Source organism: Delphinus delphis, chromosome 1 (genome assembly GCF_949987515.2).
Source record: "Delphinus delphis chromosome 1, mDelDel1.2, whole genome shotgun sequence".
Taxonomy (NCBI): domain Eukaryota; kingdom Metazoa; phylum Chordata; class Mammalia; order Artiodactyla; family Delphinidae; genus Delphinus; species Delphinus delphis.
This window is the reverse complement of record NC_082683.1, coordinates 28405712-28426587: the sequence shown is the minus strand read 5'-3', so window position 1 is coordinate 28426587 and position 20876 is coordinate 28405712. Positions and strand designations below refer to the sequence as shown.

The 20876-nt window shown below is 40.1% G+C and overlaps 1 protein-coding gene across 1 annotated transcript in view; it reads right to left on the bottom strand.

The window, feature by feature from the left end:
* Positions 1 to 232: 232 nt before the first annotated feature.
* Positions 233 to 20876, bottom strand: part of LOC132430051 (protein argonaute-4) — a 42851-nt gene continuing 22207 nt past the window's right edge. Inside the window, exons 7-18 of the mRNA XM_060019208.1 lie at positions 20574 to 20661; positions 18243 to 18390; positions 17881 to 18000; positions 17613 to 17741; positions 17239 to 17372; positions 15952 to 16136; positions 14737 to 14896; positions 11113 to 11428; positions 10828 to 10962; positions 3878 to 3979; positions 3424 to 3623; positions 233 to 1341 (exon numbers count right to left, since the gene is read on the bottom strand). Coding sequence (XP_059875191.1) covers positions 1233 to 1341; positions 3424 to 3623; positions 3878 to 3979; positions 10828 to 10962; positions 11113 to 11428; positions 14737 to 14896; positions 15952 to 16136; positions 17239 to 17372; positions 17613 to 17741; positions 17881 to 18000; positions 18243 to 18390; positions 20574 to 20661 — 1826 coding nt within the window. The 3' untranslated portion in view covers positions 233 to 1232. The remainder of the gene's footprint in view (positions 1342 to 3423; positions 3624 to 3877; positions 3980 to 10827; positions 10963 to 11112; positions 11429 to 14736; positions 14897 to 15951; positions 16137 to 17238; positions 17373 to 17612; positions 17742 to 17880; positions 18001 to 18242; positions 18391 to 20573; positions 20662 to 20876) is intronic.

The window sequence follows — 20876 nt, the reverse complement described above, 5'->3', positions numbered from 1 at the left end:
GCGCAGTGGTTGAGAGTCCGCCTGCCAATGCAGGGGACACAGGTTCGTGCCCCGGTCTGGGAAGGTCCCACATGCCGCGGAGCGGCTGGGCCCGTGAGCCATGGCCGCTGAGCCTGCGCGTCCGGAGCCTGTGCTCCGCAACGGGAGAGGCCACAACAGTGAGAGGCCCGCGTACCGAGAAAAAAAAAAAAAAAAAAAAAAAAAAAAAAAAGGCATGGAAATATATGCCTTTTCTGACCAGTTTCAAAAATTGTCAGATTATGATCTATAAGAAATAGCTGATAAAAATCATACCGAAATCTCATCTAAAAAACTACACTGTCAGGGGGAGGAAGAGGAGGGACTTTAAAAAATGTTTATTGCCAAAGTTAACTTGCTATGAGAAAAGTTAAAAAATCATTTAGATCTAACAAACCACACAGCAGCATAAAATGGGCATTTTTGAAAACTCTGAAAAATACTAAAAGCTAATTTTTTTCAAAGAGGGGGAAACACGAGTACTTTTTACCATGGCAGTGTTATCTGTCACCATGACATGCATCACATGTGTTACACATTCACAAAAGTCAACCAAATAAGAGAACTGCCTGTCTGAATCTGCAGCCAAATATAGTGCAATTGCCTGGCAGCCTGTACTTGCACCAGCACAAGTCTGTAGAGATCAATACATAAAGTAGTAAAACTAATAAAACTCTGTAAAACTTTCAAAAGTTAATGCTCGTTAAAGGCATTTACAGTGGCAAAGTCAGAAATCTCCATTAAAAAGCCTATTGACCCACACAATTAAATAGTTACACTGAACTGAAGTAGATTGGTTTTTCTCTCCCATTTATGCATATACCCCACTCGACGAATACAGGAAAAAGGAATAAGCTTCTCTTGTAAGACTAGAGGGATGCGGTGAACACCACAGCTAGCAAAATAGTCCATAGAAACCTTTCTCATAAAGTCCTTTAGAAAGTTCAGGCTGATTAGCCTTTGCATGATGAGGTAAAAATTCAGTCCAGTGCATCAGAAAAGATAATCAATGAGTATCTATTACTTTAAAAAAATGGCTCAATTTTGTTGATGCATCAGACAGTGCTGTGAAGTATAGATTCAGTGCAACTATTCTGAGTTGCTGGTAGAGGACCACCTGAAGTCAACTTGGCTCTCTCTAGAGGCAGTAGGCGTTTGAAACATTTTGAGCCTGCATGGTGTGCCAAACTGGTTGAGCTCTTTTTCTGAGACTCTCAAGCAAAATACATCGTGTGCTGGGTATCATGGTGGATCTGCACAGCTTTAGCCAAGGCCTGAGGATCTCGGCCATTGCTCTGTCCTGACACATGACTGCCTTCCGCACTGTAAAGAAAAGAAAGCAAAAAAACCAAGAGTGACAAAAGACCACTTCAAACTCCACATGTTTCAAATAGCATGAATAGTACTAGAGTCAAGATCTTGGGCTCAAGGTGTGGCTTCTTAAATAATTTGTAACGTCTCTCTAAACACCAGTTTGCTCAACTGAAAATGCAATACAACTTATTTAATGGGCTGCTGCAATTAATTAGAATAATGTCTGCAAAGACCAAATCTTCAACAGTGCCTACACAAGGACTTCCATTTGTCTGCTATGTCTGGTTAATGCCTACTTGTCCTTTAGGCTTCAGTCAAATGTCATTTCCCCCAAAGAAATCTTCCCTGATTCTGAAGTTCAGGTCAGAGCCACCTGGAATACACTTTCACAGAATCCTCTACATTTATTTTATTTGAAAGATTATTATTTGGATAATTATTTATTTCCCTTACTGGGATGTAACCTCCAAGAAAGCAGCAACTCTGTCTGTCTTACTCACCACTAAATCCCTAGTGCCTGCCACATAGCATTGCCTCAATAACCATTTGTTGAATGGATGAATGAATGAATGAATGAATGTGCTTAGCACAGTGCTGCAACATAACAGATACTCAGCAAATGTTACTATGCCACCAGCCTTTCTTGTCTTCCCCTCACTAGCTATATGACCCTGGACAAGTAACAACTCCTCTGAACTTGATCTTTTAGGGTAACAGTAACAACTTCTGAACATACCTTTTAAGGGCACCATGTGATAAAAAGCTTAGTAAATAGGAAATCACCATCCCTCTTCTGACTTCTCTACTTAAATTATTATTACCCTTATCATCTAGGCTCAAAATCTTAGTCATTTTTTACTTCATCCCCTTCTCTGTCACTCACATCCAATTAACTGTTGAGTAATGTCTATTTTATCCCAGGATTAGTCTTTTACGTTAAACAAAGGTAATCTTGCTCTAACATATTCTTCCGGCTTCATGCCTGCTATTCCCCTTTCAAATGCTCCAACCAAAGAAAACTTGCTATTGTTCAAACATGTCACTTGTCTTCTCTTCTTTGTGTCCATTATTCCCTCTGCCTGGAAAATTCTTTTCTCTTCTTTGTAGAGCCAAATCCTACCCATCCAGCTATGAAATCTCTAACAGACTTTCCTCTGATGTCCAATTGCATTTTCATCTATACTGCTATGGGCTAATTGTCAGTTTTACGTTTGCGTGTATTGTATCCCATACTGAAGCATAAAATCCCAGGAAACATGTCTTCCTCAACTTACAGTTTTTAGTACCTAGTACAGTGTTGGGCACACAGGCAATACCTAGTAAATGTGTTGAATGAATATGTATATTACAGAATGGAAGGTACAAAGCCACAGCTGGGCATTTTCCATCATAGCGTACTTTCAACCCGTACAGAAATAGACTTGCAGTGGAATGTCTACTATTTAGCAGCTGAATTCGGACTTGGGGAAGAGCCCAGAAACAACTACACTTCACAGATGGCCATTTGGAAAAAAAAATTTAATGCAGAAAGCTTGTTTAGTTATTTAATAGTAGCTCAATAACAGGTCAATATGTCTGATTCTCCTGAGATCCTTATTTGGGGGTGAGAATGGTCTGGTACCCTACCTGTTCCCGACACAAACCCAGGTTCCCTCTGATACATCCTCCAAGACTGTACTGAAAGTAAAGTGAACTGGTCAGGACTTCCCCCTTGCATGAAGTGGAATCCACAGACCTGTGACTGCTCTGACTGGAGCCAGGGCACTGGGCTGGACATCTTTTGAGGCTGCTTAGGACCTGAGCAGAACTGAAATGCATTTGGCTCTATGGGAAATCCACAGGCAGTTTCAAATGAGACTGCTTTTTGGGGCAGACTTTAGACACATCATACAAGTATGAACAAGCCTGGGCAATTTTTGGACCAAAAGTCACATTATCAGCTCTTAAAGGCATATGCAATTTTATCTGCTCCTTGAAATGTAAACCCTAAAAGGAAGTTTAACTCTTCCTAAAGGTTTTCTATAGTAGCTCATTTTTTTTAATATGCTGCTAAACACAGACAGAAAGATTTTATTTGCCTGAGAAACTTGCCTGTCATGATCTTTATCCACCAGATGATACCTTGCTCTGAATGCTACAAGGCGGGCATAATAGGCAGGGGCTGGAATAGAGACTGAGCGTGTGCACCGCACATAGGTATGACATAGCTGGTAAGTTAGTAACTGGAGCTCATCTGCGGTGAAGCAGTTGTCATCCCACAAGACCTGGTAATGTGAAGGACGGCTGGTTCCCTGGTGAAAGAGTTTTATGATTAATGTCTCTGACATGGGTTGATGACCTGAGAGAATTGAAACCTACTTAAATTCAGAAATATTCCTGCCTAGCACACCTACAAGCAGATACCTAGACCAAAAGATAACAGTTCTAGGATACAAGCATTAACAAAGTTATGTACAGTGTTTAATAACAAGTCTACTCAAGCTAGTTGCTGAATTTGCAAACACCTCCCTATCAAATCAAAGACCTGGACTAGCTTCCAAATTACCTGAATTCCTGCATGACTACAGAGGTAAAAGTCAAACTCAGATGGATGTGTGATGGTGCTATCCACGGTAGTGCCTGCTGGTACATTGCCACTTTTCCCCACCTTAAAAAAAAAAAAAAAAAAAAAAAGTGTCATTAGTCATCAAAGTGCTAAATTGAGCTCAAGCCATTAGTAAGAAGTTAGTATACTGCTCTTAAGGGAACTCTTGAAAATCAGTTTAATTCAAGATGTTGAATTTTCTGTAACTTTCCGTTAGCCCAACTATTTCAACCTTAGATATTTTCTCAAATATACTCCACTGCTTCTCTAAGGGAATCCAGACAAAGAATTATTTTACCTGTGGCTTTGGGCTACATTATTGTCATCTATTTTACAGATGACACTTCGGTGTGTTCACAGAGGGGGAAAAGAAGACATTTAAGATGGATAAGCTTCCTGAGGGGGGAAAAAATCAGTTTTATTCCTTATTTGGAGTAAAAAAAAAAAACAACCTACAACTTTCAGTAAAAGTTAAGATGAAGGGGCTTCCCTGGTGGCGCAGTGGTTGAGAGTCCGCCTGCCGATGCAGGGGACACGGGTTCGTGCCCCAGTCCGGGAGGATCCCACATGCTGCAGAGCGGCTGGGCCCATGAGCCATGGCCGCTGAGCCTGCGCGTCCGCCACGGGAGAGGCCACAACAGTGAGAGGCCCGCGTACCACAAAAAAAAAAAAAAAAAAAAGTTAAGATGAAGGAATCTGTGAACTGGTTCACCAGGTTCAACAAAATTAATACTTTTACAGGATCAATAAAAGAATTCACTGGCACATGTATTGTCAGGAAGAGTGCATTGAAATGAGAATTAGGAAAGCCACAGTTTCTGTTCTAAGCCCAGCCTTGTAACTACATACCTTGAACAAAGCCTCAATCTAATCATCCATAAAGTTAGGTGATGATTTCTGATACTTTTAAAATTCTAAAGTTCTTCTAGAGCCAAATTCTAAAATCAAACTTCTAGAAAAGCAGAGAGGAGAACTTCAAGGAAAGGAATTAAATCTTGCTATTTGGTCAGTTTTCATCCACTTCTGCTGTACACATGGTTCCACACGAGGTAGTACATTTAGCATATTGGCACAGATTTGATGGGAATTTATTTGGCTCCATTCTAACTATTGTTAACTTCAGCTGAAGACCATGCACCAATGCATATAATAACAACACACATGAGTATAGAAAAGTCTCATTCCATGAAATTCATATGTGACCTGGGGTACTTAGCTGGACAAGAGGAAATGTAACTGAGCTACAATCATTCTAGTATTGTTTCCCAAAGTGTATGCTTTAGAAATATTAGTTCTGCAGGATGTGTTTAGGTGTTTCATGGTCAAATAAATTTGAGTGATATGGGGTTAAACCACAGTTGAAAGGTTTTTCTATTGTATGACTTCTCAGAACCTTTATCTAGTAACGTATAATCTTTAAGAGGGAGATGGAGTATACAGCACTTCCCAAACTTATTTGACCATAGAATCCCTTTTTAAAAATCTCTTGGAATCTACAGATGAGAACCTAAAGAGGTGCTGCCCTGGGGAAAAGGGGGTCCAGGCATGTTCATTTCAATAATTATTGCTTGAGCACCACGTGCAAGGCTCTGCAACAGATGTTGGGGATGAGAGACAGAGTCACAGAGAGAACTAAAGAACCTGCCCTCCTGCTCTTCATGAAAGTCACAGGCAATGCACTGCAATGCAATGTAATAAGGGCCTTATGGAAGGCACTGGGAAAAGCTGGTGGGAGGAAATGGTTGAGCCATGCCTTATAGGATAAGTACAGGTTGGATGGAGGGGATAGAATGAAAATGGAAACATTCCAATACCCCTTGCAGTCAGGAATGGATAAACAAACTGTGGTTCATCTACATCACAAAATACTACTCAGCAATAAAAAAGGAACAAACTACTGATACACACAATAACGTGGATGAATCCCAAATGCATTATGCTAAGTAAAAGAAGCCAGACCAAAGGCTATGACTTCTTTTCATATGACATACTGGGAAAAACAAAACTATAGGGACGGAATATACATCAGTGGTTGTCAGGGGCTGTAGGTAAGGGAAAGGGTTGACTACAAAAGGGCATAAGAGAGTTTTTATGTGTGACAGAATCATTCTATATATTAAGGTGGTAGTTTTACACAACTGTATGCATTTGTCAAGACATGCAGAACAGTATGCTAAAAATAGTGAATTTTACTGTGTCTATATTATATCTTATTATAAAAATAATGGGGAAAAAAAGGTGGGATGGATGTGGTCATTCCAGGGATAAAAATACACAATGTATATGGGAAATGGAAATAGTCACATTGCTAATGGAAGGTGTATGGGGGCATGGTGAAAGATCAAACTAAATGTGTTTTGGCTACCGTGGGAAAACACCGAGCACCATAAGGAAGCATCTGGTAGGCAACAGGGGTAACATGAAGATTTTTGAGCAGTGGAGTGGCAGGATAAGATCTGTATTTTAAAAACTTAGCCCTCAGAATGGCCATCGTCAAAAAATCTAGAAACAATAAATGCTGGAGAGGGTGTGGAGAAAAGGGAACACTCTTGTACTGTTGGTGGGAATGTAAATTGATACAGCCACTGTGGAGAACAGTATGGAGGTTCCTTTAAAAACTACAAATAGAACTACCATACGACCCAGGAATCCCACTACTGGGCATATACCCTGAGAAAACCATAATTCAAAAAGACACATGTACCACAATGTTCATTGCAGTTCTATTTACAATAGCCCGGAGATGGAAACAACCTAAGTGTCCATTATTGGATGAATGGATAAAGAAGATGTGGCACATATATACAATGGAATATTACTCAGCCATAAAAAGAAACGAAATTGAGCTATTTATAATATGGTGGATAGACCTAGAGTCTGTCATACAGAGTGAAGTAAGTCAGAAAGAGAAAGACAAATACCGTATGCTAACACATATATATGGAATTTAAGGAAAAAAAATGTCATGAAGAACCTAGGGGTAAGACAGGAATAAAGACACAGACCTACTAGAGAATGGACTTGAGGATATGGGGAGGGGGAAGGGTAAGCTGTGACAAAGCGAGAGAGAGGCATGGACATATATACACTACCAAACGTAAGGTAGATAGCTAGTGGGAAGCAGCTGCATAGCACAGGGAGATCAGGTCGGTGCTTTGTGACTGCCTGGAGGGGTGGGATAGGAAGGGTGGGAGGGAGGGAGACGCAAGAGGGAAAAAAAAAAAAAGAAAGATCTAATTTAAAACAAACAAACAAACAAACAAACCAAAAAAACCTAGCCCTGACAGTAGGTGGAGGATGCATTTGTGAAGGAGGAATGGAGACAGGGAGACTGCGAGGAGTCTCCTGCAGTACTGAAGAGTTCTGCCTAGGGCAGATGGAACACACAAGAGGAAGAGTTGAGCCAAGAGATTTCAGGGCAGAACACAGAGAATTGTTTGACCCACTGAACATGGGAAGCGGGGACAGGAAGAAAGGAGAAGAATTTAAAGACAACTCTGAAGTTTCTCACTTGGCTGACTAATATATAGTGATGCCAAGCAATAGAAGAATAGTAAAATTGGGGGAGGAATAGCTTTTAGATGTGGATAAAACAATAAGGAGAAGGTTTAGATGTGCTTTGCTTGAAATGCCTGTGGTAGATTGTATCACTGGTGCCAAATATTCCCATGCCCCTCCCTGGGTGAGGATTATACATCCCTACCCAATTAACTCAGAAGTGGCCATGTAACTTCCTTTGGCTAATAAAATGTGATGTGAAATGTGCTACTTCTGGGCAGAAGCTTTAACAGCCAGCATATGGCTTGTCATGTATCTTTTTTCCCCTCTACTACAATGACTGGTGAAGTTCCAGACAGATGCTTCCTCTCTGTCAGCCTAGGTTCCAGAGGGAGGACAGCGAGGTCCCAGCCGTAGCAGTGCCACAATGAATGTGTAATGTGAACAAGAAATAAATCTTAGTAAGCCACTAAGACTTTGGAGTCTTTTGTTACCACAGCATAGCCTAGCCTATCTTGACTGATACAATGCCTACAGAGCATCTAAGTAAACTGGTAGACAGAAGTGCAGATCAGGAGCTGCATAGAAAATCTGGGGCTGGAAATACAGATTTAGGAATCTATAAGCAAGTACGTGAATCTGGAAAAGTCGGTGAGACTAAGGGAGTTGAAATTGAGAAGAGAAGAGAGAAATATGAAATGCCAGGAAGCATCAATGTTTAATGGACAGAGGAAGAAGAGGAGTCAAAGAAAGCCTAATTACAGAGGTAGGTAGTGAGCCTGGAAAATCATATTGCTAAGGCCAAAGAAGGCAAACATCCATAAGTGCTTCAAAGAGGTCAGTGTGGGAATTTGACAAGATATCGCTGGATTCAAAATGAGCAAGTCATTGAGAGAACGACCTCAGTGGAGTCAGTGAAATAAAAGTCAGGCAACAGAGAACTGAAGTATTATGTGAGAAGATACAAAAAGAAAATCAAATCTTTTTTTCCTATAAGTTTGGTCATGAAAGGGAGGAAAGAAAAAATGGCAGGTAGATTGAGGGAGAAGGGAAGTTTTGAGAGAGACTGAGGAAGAGTTGAGAAACTTTAAAAGGTGAGGAGAGGGAAGCAACGGAATGGGGAAAACTGAAATTTTGAAAAAAAAAGGATAATTGATGAAGTGAGGCTCTAAAGAAGGCAGAAAGCATTAAAAACAAAAGCATAGGTGGAGGGAAAAAAAGCATAGGTGGAGAGATTAGCCTCTGAGATTCAAGGAAGAAAATAAGAAAACACAGATTTAGCTAAATTTGAAAGTAAAGGGGAGGAAGCCAGGAAAATTCATGCCTTCTCCATTTTGTTTTCTGGAGGAAACAGAAGGTTATTCTATTGTTGGCAATGTAAATTGTTGGCAACGAATGCTTCATGGATGGGGTTGGGGACTTGAGAAGAGTATAAAGGTTTAGAACAGATGTTATGGGGAATACGATAAATGAAAAGAAATTGCAGCATCAAAGGCCTGGCTGAGATTTGCTGTCAAGCACTTGTATTATGGTTCATTATTAAATAAATGACTTTTTTCCTCAGCAACCTCAATCAGCCTAAGACTAGCAGCAAAAGAAATGGGCAAGTACACTAATTCAGAGTTGGAGACTGGCAAGAGGCATGTTTAGAGAATTGAAGATGCTGGTGTCAGGGGTGCAAAGTAGACCAAGGATTGGGACTGTCAATCTTCAAAGGTCAGGAGTGACACTGGATGGTCAAGAACAAAGCTATGAGATAGCTTGGGGGTTTAGAAAGAGAGTCCAGGTCCTAAAGTTACATGATAGCAAGTCAACAGCGGGATGGGGTATGACTATGCAGTTAAGGAGGGGATGGCAGGATGTTTTGTGCCCAGAGCTCGGTCAAGAACTCAGAGAATTTGAATTAGCAGAATTTAAGAAGTATTACCAAGTCAGAGTTTGGCAATTTGGAAGACAGTATTTTGAATCTGAGCTGATTGGTGGACCTGTGGCCCAAGGGTAAAACCTTAGTTCTCTAATGATTCAGAAAACAAGAAGAAACAGCTCAGCCTTGGATTAGAGACAGAAACTCTAATGTGGGAGCATGTGGGACTTCCCTGGTGGTGCAGTGGTTAAGAATCTGCCTGCCAATGCAGGGGACACAGGTTTGAGCCCTAGTCCAGGAAGATCCCACATGCCGCGGAGCAACTAAGCCTGTGCGCCACAACTACTGAAGTCCGCGCACCTAGACCTCGTGTTCCACAACAAGAGAAGCCACTGCAATGAGAAGCCCACACACTGCCACGAAGAGAAGCCCCCACTCACCGCAACTAGAGAAAACCCGCGTGCAGCAACAAAGACCCAACGCAGCCAAAAAGTAATTAATTAAAAAGAAAAATCTAATCCTTAAAAAAATAAAACAAACTAAGCGTGTACTAGAAAACAGTGGGAGTGACCCACAAGGCGACAAGATCAGGAAACAGAAAGAACTGGTCTCTCTGGGAGTGGATCAGGGAGGGCCTGAAAAAGTTGAAGTAATGTCATAGAAAAGATCATAGAAGTAAAGTCATCCAACACTGTGTACCTAAAATTTACCTAGTTTACACATTAATAACAGATTATAAAAAGGTTACACAAAATGCCTTTTATCAAATGCTGGAAATTGTACCCAAAATTAACATTCATTTACTAAGTTAATCCTTAACAACAACCCTGTGGAATAGGTATTGTTCTTACCACACTTTACAGTTAGAACATTACGGCTTAGAGAAGTTAACCTGCCCATGGTTAGTAAATGTGACATCACAGGCATTCAAAGTGTGTACCCTAAGAATCCCCTGCACTGATGTAAAATCATTTGGAAGAGAAATTTTCTTTATACCCTAGAACCATGCCTTAGGCGCTGGTAGCAAAAAATAGCAAATGGCAATAAAGTCCAAGTAGTAAACCTTCCCTTTGGAGGTTTCCTGTATCACCATAGTGTACATAGCTTTTTTTAACTTCTCCCTCTAAAAACTCCAGAAACCAGTATTGCTGTCACATAAGAGAAATATTCAGTCTTGAAACCTGTATCATTCAAAATTGCTCATCTAAGCTCAACTGGAGTTAGTATGCTTATTAAATTATTATTAGGCACTTCTGCTTTAAAAAAAAAAAACTATATGTATGCCTACTCAAAAACACATTCACAGGACTTCCCTGGTGGTCCAGTCAGTAAGACTCTGCGCTCCCAATGCAGGGGGGCTGGGTTCAATCCCTGGACGGGGAACTAGATCCTGCATGCATGTGCAACTAAGAGTTCGCATGCTGCAATGAAGATCCTGCATGCCGCAACAAAGACCCGGCACAGCCAAAATAAATAAATAAATATTTTTAAAAAACCGAAAACATATTCACTTGCATCAGATAATAAAGCTTATCCTATGTGTTCTTACCCTCTCTGTTTTATCTGCACAGAAGAGTCGTGTGTGATGTCTTTTCTGCACCACAATATAGGTTATTCCTGGCCGGTAATCTTCTTCCAAACTAATACATGCCTTTCGAATTGCTATTAGTTCTGGCCAAGCTACCTAGGAGTTAGAAATAAAATGATGTTTAATTGAGAACTTGCCAATCTCTCAGGCATCTCTCAGATCTGATTTACTTGGAGTGGCAGATGGGAGGAAACTCCATCAGATACCTAGAAGCCCCAGAAGGCAACTATGGGATTAAGAGAGTACCTGTTTCATCTGTCCCTCGGATACCCCTCCACGGTAATAGATGATCCGAGTGGGTTTGAAGCGTGTGGATTTGTAGAACTGGATCAGCAGCTCTCGAACCATGTTAGTAAGGTCCTGGATTACCTCCTGACTATAGAGGAGCTCCTGGGAGATCTCCTGGCGGGACGTCTGCACCCGCACAGTGGCACAGTACCGGCTGGGGTGGCCGTCCATACTGCCAACGACAGCAGCAATGGAAGGCTTCTTCCCATCCCCTGCTGGGGGGTGCGTGACATCCGCTCCCAGGAAGATGACAGGCTGCTGGAACACCGAGGGCCTGCTCAGATTTAAGGAGACATTGCCACTCAGACATATGGATGAAAATGTTTTTGTTTAGCAAGATCACCAGACATAATCACAGGCATAATCTTATGAGAATAAAGACGTGCCCATTGGGAGAGAACTCTAATGCCCACCGAGTATCTGTGCCACCCAGTACAACGAATCTGAACTGACTAAAGAAGCCAACATGGTTCTTCTGCAATAGTGGGAAGGGTAGAGTCAAGAAGAGGACCCAACCCAAATTTAACAAAATCTCTATGTGTAAAGGGAAAACTTTCCCAGAACAGGCTTTCTCGGGATCCTGGGATTTCTACAATGGATACTGAATTGCACAATGTACATGGAACTGGGACAAACCCCCCAATATATGAGACTTAGGGAAGAGAATAAAGTCTATCTCCTTCCCTATTTTATTTTCTCCATGTATTTATCACTTTTACCACATATTTTACTTATTTATTTTATTTATTGTGTACACACACACACACACACAAATGTAAGCTCCATGAAGGCAGGAATTTTGTTTTGCTTTGTCTTGTTCACTGCTGTATCCCTGGTGCCTAAAACACTGCCTTGCTCACAGTTGGCACTCAACTAATATTTGCTAAAATAATGAATTCATTTATTTGGTACTAATTTATCTATGGAATTAAGGAGAAAAATATCATGCATATATTACTTCTCTGGTAAATTCTTTTTTTTTTTTTTTTTTTTTTTGCGGTACGCAGGCCTCTCACTGTTGTGGCCTCTCCCGTTGCGGAGCACAGGCTCTGACGCGCAGGCTCAGCGGTCATGGCTCCTGGGCCCAGCCGCTCCGCGGCATGTGGGATCTTCCCGGATCGGGGCACGAACCCGTGTCCCCTGCATCGGCAGGCGGACTCTCAACCACTGCGCCACCAAGGAAGCCTGATTTTTAAAGTATATCTAGGAGGCATCCCAAATCTGACAATCTCATGTAATAGGTACTAAAGATGAGGTTCCATGTGGGCAGAGCCTGGGTTGTATTTCTCTCTATATATATCATCATACAACATGGGTTTGGCATAGTAGGGTATAAGAGCAAACGTATATACATAAGGTACATACACAGAACATAATAACAGCTTACATATATTATGTACCAACCACTGTGCTAAGGACTTTACACGTATGAATTCATTTAGTCCTCACAACAATTCTATGAGGGTAGTACAATTATTATCTCAGATTTCCAGGTTTAAAAAATGAGATATAAGAGGATAAGGAACTTGCTCAAGATTACACAGTTAGGAAGTGATAAAGCTGGAATCCAAACCCAGGAAGCCAGACAAAAAGGTCTGTACTCTATGCCACTATGCTACATTGTTTGGGGTAAAATTAAATCATGCTTTAGGTTAACTTCCCCCATGGTCTGTATACCTCATCTACCAATGTTGCAGGAAGGATTTATTTACCTAGAAGTTTCATTCAAGGACAAAAATGAGAACTGTGATACAACTGTATAAGAGTAAAGCACTCAAATTCACCTTCTTCTCAAGTATGAAAATGACTAATATCACAGACAAAATTTAACTTCCCAAATCACTTCCACATACAGGTTTTCACATAAAAACATCGTAGAGTAGACAAGTCAGATATTATCTCAACAGACAAGGAAACTACAAATTAACAAGGAGCCGCCCAATCTAAGAAATGGGCAAAGGACTGAACAGGCCCATCACAAAAGAGGATGTCCACTTAGCCAATAAACATATGAAAATGTGCTTAACATGATTAGTCATCAGAGGATTGCAAATTAAAATCATCATGAGATACTATTACCCCCGGCCAAAATGGCTAAAATTAAAAGGACTGATACCACCAAGTGTTGGCAAGAATATGAGAACTAGAACTCTCAGTGGAAATATAAATTGGTATAACCACTTTGGAAAACTACAGTAGTCCCCCCTTATCTGCAGAGTATGTGTTCCAAGATGCCCAGTGGATATACCAAATCCTATATCTACTGGTTTTCTTTCCTATACTAATGGATGGGTAGCATAAACAGCCTAAATACACTGGACAAAGGGATAATTCATGTCCAGGGCTGGATGGAGAGGGAGAGTTCGAGATTTCATCGGGCTACGCAGAATGGCATGCAATTTAAAACTTAAGAATTGGGACTTCCCTGGTGGTGCAGTGGTTAAGAATCCACCTGCCAATGCAGGGGACACGGGTTTGAACCCTGGTCCAGGAAGATCCCACATGCCGTGGAGCAACCAAGCCCACGTGCCACAACTACTGAGCCTGTGCTCTAGAGCCCACGAGCCACAACTACGGAGCCCACGTGCCACAACTACTGAGCCCACGTGCCACAACTACTGAAGCCCGTGCACCTAGACCTCGTGTTCCACAAGAGAAGTCACTGCAATGAGAAGCCCACACACCACAATGAAGAGTAGCCCCTGCTCGCCGCAACTAGAGAAAGCCCATGCTCAGCAACGAAGACCCAACTCAGCCATAAATAAATAAATTAATTAATTAATTAATTGAAACTGAAGAATTGTTTATTTATGGAATTTTTCCACTTAATATTTTCGGACAGAGGTTGACTGCAGGTAACTGAAACCAGGGAAAGTGAAACTGCAGATAAGGGGGGACTACTGTATTTGATAGTATCTATCAATGCTAAATACATATATTTTCTATAAGTCAGCAATTCCACTCTTGCAAGAGAAAGAGTACTTAATTCCACCAAAAATGTAGAAGACTTGTATAATAAATGTATAAGAATATCTAAAATTTTGTAGTATATTCATAAAATGAAATAATACACAACAAAAAATAAACTTCTACTTAAAATAGCAACAGGAATGAATCTCATAGACATGATATTCAGCAAAAGAAGACAGACACAAAATAGTACATACTGTATGGTTCCATTTATATGAAGTTCAAAAACAGGCAAAACTAGGGAACTCCCTGGCGGTCCAGTGGTTAGGACTCTGAGCTTTCACTGCCAAGGGCGCAGGTTCAATCCCTGCTCGGGGGAACTAAGATCCCACAAGCCGCGGGGTGTAGCCAGAAGAAAAACAGGCAAAACTAATCTATGATGCTGGAAGTCAGAACAGTCAGAACCTTTGGGGCTTATCTATTGGGAAGGGCCACGAGGAAGCCTGATGAGGTGCTGGATGTGTTCTATATTTAACCTGGGTGGTGGTTACATGAGTGCATACATATATAAGAAAAAGTAACCAAGATGTATATTTGAGATTTGTGTGCTTTATTGTAAATTATGTAAGTTAGAGCTTAAGAAACAAATGGAAAAAGAGTTCAGGATCTTACCTTTGATGAGGTACAAGCACGTTGTTAATTCCTCCGAGCTTTGCATTTATCTTCAGGCAAAGGTTGGAAAGGGTTTGAGGTGAGGTCTTCACTACATTTTTTACCTGGACACACTGTGTAGCCATACCCAGGAGGGTATCTCCAACGCGTTTCACCTCCGCTACAAAAATAAGTTTATTAATTAATTTAAAAATGTTGATATATTCTCCTGATTACTAAAAGTAGAGGGAAACACCCCCCCACACACATTAACATTCACAGAGTGCCAACTATATACTGAACGTTGTGCTAGATGCTTTTCCTGTGTGGTCCTTTCATCTGCTAAACCCCCAGGGCAATTTTTTTGTTTGGAAGGCTCTCTCCCTACCCTTTTCTTCCCTCCTGCAGGCTTTGAAGCCAGTCCACTTCCTTTATTCTAGCATGCAGCCTGCCGCCACTCACCACTCGCTCAAGTCCCTTGAGGTTCCTTTTCCCACAGGACTGGTCTGGCAAAGAAATCAATCTCCCCAGCTCCTCCCTCTCAGTACACACACCAGCCCTCTGAATTCTAAGGGATTTTTTTTTCCTTCCTTCCCCTCCTCCCCCAAACACTACAGATAAAGAGAAGCTAACAAAAGAAACAAATATAGAGAGGCTTGAAGGCATTTTACAAAGTTCAAATGGTTGGTCTACATAGTTTCCAAATCCTTCACTTAGATGATAGCCAAAAGAACTTTGTATCATTCTTCTTATAAGAGATACAAACTAAGCAGCTCCTATTCTGGAAGTGGTAGGCTCCCCCCACTCTGATACTCCTAAATGCTTTTCACCAGGCATTCCAGTTCTCCCGACGGTAAAATGGCACTACCCTCATTACCACTGCATTTCCTGCCCACCATCCCACTTCCCCCACATAGGTTGGGTGGGCCATATAGCTGGTTGTGACCAAGAAATTGCAGAAGTTAAGAACCCTCCAGGCTCTCTTTTCTCTCTGCCGTGGAGCCAGCAACATCCCAAATAGTGACTGGGTTCCAGAGTGAAAATGATATGATGACATGGAGCAGAGGCTGCAGTCCACCCTCAATGGACACATAGCAAAAGCAAAAAATAAAACTTTGTTGCTTTGAGCCACTGAGAGTTCGGGATTGTTTGTGACTGCAGCATAACCTAGTTTATCCTGACTGCTACAACTACTACTTGAAATCATCCCTCATTCAACATTAAAGGGGTCCATACCATATACTGGCGTCTTCCCAGGCAAGATAACCACTATTAGCTGTAGGCCCACATATGTCATTTTCAGGTGTTTAAACATGGGCTCCACGCTGTCTGCACCTTGTGCATACTTGCAAAAACATGGCTGACCCTGGATGGGCATTCCTGCATCCTTAGAGATTTTACGGAGCTGGTCAGTGAAACTCCTGTTAAAATAGAACCGGTGGCACAGTGCTTTCATTTCAGGGCACATTCTTAGCATTTATTTCCCTCTAAGATATTTCTTTCAGTTCGGTAAATTCTTAGCCAAATTTAGAAACAAATAAACAAACAAACAAAAAAACCCCATCTTTAACTGGTTGCCAAAAATAGCCTGGAAGTTGTATCACTGTAATTATAAGGCAGAAGACTCTGTATTATTAAACTATCAGATTATCATTTTGAATTTTTAAATAATTGTGCCTCAGCTGGGCCTCAGGGCCTAGAATAGCATTCCTGTTCAAAGATTTTTTTAAACATTCAAGTCAGTAATTCCAGACTGAAGAAAAAAGCAAGGTCAAAATTTCAGGTAACGTGTATTTTGGTAAGCCAGGTACAAGAATAGTTGGGTAAGCTTGTGTTCAACTGAGAACACAGAAACACACTGTCACAAAATCACCATATTTAGGATGACATTCAAACTTGTAATAGATTTGATTCAATAACAATGTCAAAAGAAATCATCACTTTAAGAAAAAGCAAAACTCATGGTCCAGTTTTAAATTTTGGATTTGTAGGAAGCTTTCAGAATGATTTGTTTTCTGCATTTGCCAATGTTTTGTAGGATTCCTTTCTTTCACCCCAGTTCCCTTTTCCCGTCGTGATTTTTCCACCCTTTTCACTAACTTCCTGTATATAGATAACTGCATCTGTAAGATGTGAACAAATGATCTTAGTCAGTGACCCTGCAGTAAAACAAGCTCTCTAGTACACTGTAATGATTAAAAATGAACTAGTTTTTATCTTAGCTGAAAAGATACAATTAACCCCAAAGGAAGCTTCTCTAAGAACTCAAGAATTTGCCAATCGGCACTGCTTCAGCCTTGTTAGTCACAAATTTCTGCTCTAAATGTAGGAAGCTGAGTCAGATTCTTAACATAATTCCCAAGTCTGCGATTTACTATAAGAACAAGGTCTTTTTCCTATAGCCAGATGGTGTCACTATAGGAGTCTGGGATTCAGTGCCAGTGTACACAGCACATTCACATAAAGATGATATTTTCATATCTGGAAGGGATATTACTAAGCTGAAAATATGAAGATACTCACTTTAGTAAATCTTCCCTACATTGTTTCTGAGGCGCAAAACAAGCAACTGCCCAAACTTTAATTTCAATGCCAGCATAAAACTGCTTTCCTCGCATGTCCCAGACACCCTGGTTGGGTGTGGCTACCGTTTTATTCTTTAAAAAAAAAAAACACAAAAAAAGAAACAAAAGAAAAGAGAAAAGACATTACAATCTAAGGCCATTTTAAAGTTGATGAGGGGATAAACAAAACTCTATTTGATATTAGCCAAAAGACAAAAAGCAGTAATGAGCAAAGCTATGAGTAAATTCAGTGTGGTGTAGTGGAAAAACCCTGGATTCATCCCTTTTGATTGGTTGTTGGAAGAAGCTTGCTGAATAAAATAAAAAGCTTACCCGGCCTCCGTATTGCAGCATTGGTGCTGGAAGTACCCTGCCTGTGAGCTCAGTCATTTCATTGTGGACAACAATACCAAATTCTTTAAGATATGGATCAGGTCCGCCCACCATGCTGTTACTCTTCACCTAAAGAACAGGAAAGCCTGCATATATAAAAACCAAAGAGTAACTGTGTCCCATCAGGCATTTTCTATTGTTTTTGTTTTGTTTTTTGTTTTTTTCCCATCTGAAAGCTAGCTTATCTTAAAGACCATGCCTTACTGACCAGTCTACTGATTTCTTCTTGTCTGTCAGGAGCAGATCTTGCTGTGGCTTTGATCATCGTGGAAGTCTGATTGTCTGTGAGCTTCTTGATACATCGTTGTCCTGCCACTATATTACAAACCTACCAAGAAGCAAAGAGGAATTAGTTTGTGTAATGGGCTTCTACATCTTAAGCCTTTGCTGAACTGTACCTTACATCTTCCATTTCCAAAAAAATGAAAATTCTGTTATATGGTGAAGTTATCTGTCCAAAGTATTTTAGAGATTAATATTAAATTCTATCACTAGTTTAGAACATTTCTTTTTTAAAAAACACATTCAAGAGATTGGCAGATTGGCAAAAGAAAATTTAGTTTAGCTTACCTCAAGTGGCAAGTATGTATGCTTTTGTTCTTGTCCCACCTGGAGACAGGGAAGATGGGGGTATTTCAGTTGCAGACTATACTTTTGCTTAAAATATTGAGCTACTGTACATTCCATTGCTTGCCCATTTTCTAGCTGTAAGGGAAAACTATAAAAGAGAATGTCTTTTTAGAAATTTCTTCAAGTTCTTTGTGTTTTTTTTTCAAATAAGCAAACAAACAAAAGCCTACTAACATTTTCTACCTTGACCAGCCACTTAAAAAAAAAGGTCAATCTTTATTTGGCCATTTTCACTTAAGGGTTTAATCAGGAGAGCGATTTTGTTGGAATTTTACATGTTTGTTTGTTGAAGCTAAGATGAGAAAATTTTTAATTAAAATGGAAAAAGAATTTAAATCAAGAAGAAGCCGCAGAACCAGAAAATACACAGACTTACTAGAGAGGTCAGTTAACACCTACAGATACAAATACAATCTCTTGCTGGCTTCTTAGAGATGAGTAAATTCAAATAAGGTCCTGGGTCATCCACAGATGATAACTTAAGATAACTTTTGATAAAATGAATGTAGCACAGTTACTGGGGCCACATCTTCAGATCCCCAAACCAGGACAAACACATGTGGATTTGGAGGCCACAAGACCAGATACATGAACTTGAGACTGTGTCAAGATATTTGGTATAGACTGGGGAGCATGATTTAAGAGACTCTCCTGATTTCGCTCTTCCAGTGGACAAATTATCTCAAACACTTGGCACAATAATTACTTTAATCTTGCTTTCTTAGCTGTTAATGGCCCACAAAGTAATAATGCAGTGAGGATCACGCATGTGATATTTAAATCTATGTGCTTTTAATTTTCATGCAAAGATTATATAGTTCTATAAGTATAGTTATTCTTACAGGGTACTGTGAAGTAATTAAATAATGAGAAAGACAGTTCTTTTTGAAACAAATGCTATAATTCTCAACAGTGACTTCATTTTTTTCCTTAGAGAATGAAGTCAATGCTATAACATGAAGAGTATATGGAACACCACTTTACAAGTCAAGAAATTCATGTGATGTGTACATGAGTTCATACTGAAGAATTTTTTCAAATCAGACTGAATTTATATACTACATTTATCCAGAGGCCACCCCAAATTTTCAGTTATCTAGAACAAAGTGCTCCAGGTGATTTTGATGTACACTTGTTTGAAAAAGTCTTCTGAGTGAGGAAAATAATGTAGTTAATATAGTTAAGTTTATGCTCTTTACTTAGAAAAGCCAATATTCATATTTATGTCAGACATGAGTTTAATGATCTTGATTACAAGATTAAAACTTACATATATGGTAATTTAAAAAGTACTTTAATATATATTTTCTCATTAGGTATAGTTCACAGTGGACTACAAGCTGGGTGATTAGAAAACTGAGATTGCGTAAGCATAAATAAATGTGCTGCTGGAGGCATACCATACACACTGACAGCTGGAAGAAGTGACAGCTAGCTACAAAAGGGGGGAGAAAAATCCACATAAAGCACAAGGCAATATGTATCTTCCCATGACAGCTTTTATGACTTACAGGCCTTAATAGATCCTTCAGGCCATGCATTGAGAATTACAACACTATAATAAATGATGTTCATAATGATGACTCTGCATCATTATATAAAAGTTGATCTATGTTTAGCATACTCTGTTTAATAGGTGAAATGACTTCCCTGGTGGCACAGTGGATAAGACTCTGTGCTCCCAATGCAGGGGATCCAGGTTCGATCCTTGGTTAGGGAACTAGATCCCACATGCATGCCACAACTAAGAGTTCACAGGCCACAACTAAGGAGCCCGTGTGCCACAACTAAAGAAGCCGGCGAGCTGCAACTAAGACCCGGTGCAACCAAATAGAGAAATAAATATTTTTTAAAAAAAAGAAAGAAAAACTGGCTGGATCATAATTACATTTACAAAAAAAAAAAAGAGGTGAAATGAATTAAAGGCATGAAATATGTTTTATAAATATTTCTATCAAAAATATTTAAAACATTTTCTATTTTTTTTATTTTTTATTTTATTGACCGCGCTGTGTGTGGCATGTGGCATGCAGGCTCTTAGTTCCTTGACCAGAGATTGAACCTGAGATCCCTGCAGTGGAAGCGTGGAGTCTTAACCAATGGACCACCAGGGAAGTCCCTTAAAACATGTTTAAAGCTTCGGTGCTTTAAAGTGAAGATCTAGGTGATTTTTTTAAATTACAATATGGGATACCAATTTCTCAAATTATTATAGTAGTTTCCTTTGTTACAAAAAATATAATGGTACAATTTTAGATGTGGTTAACATACGTCTGATGACTGGCTGGCCGCCTAGTCACATTACACACTCGATATTTTCGTTTCATCTGTCCACAGTGGGTCACCTCAACTTTAAGACCTGAAGTCAAAACAGTCAAAAGAGCAGTATTAATTAAAATCACAGTGACAAGAAAATACTCGAAGGTTGTCTTCAGAAAGGCATAGCATTGTACAGGACAAAAGTTGCAAGGATATGGGAACAATTTCATCATGCATAGGCAAAAAAGCCTCAGCCAAGCAGAAAAAATTAGAACCCAGACGACTTAAGACTTGCAACCTACTTTGATGTATTAC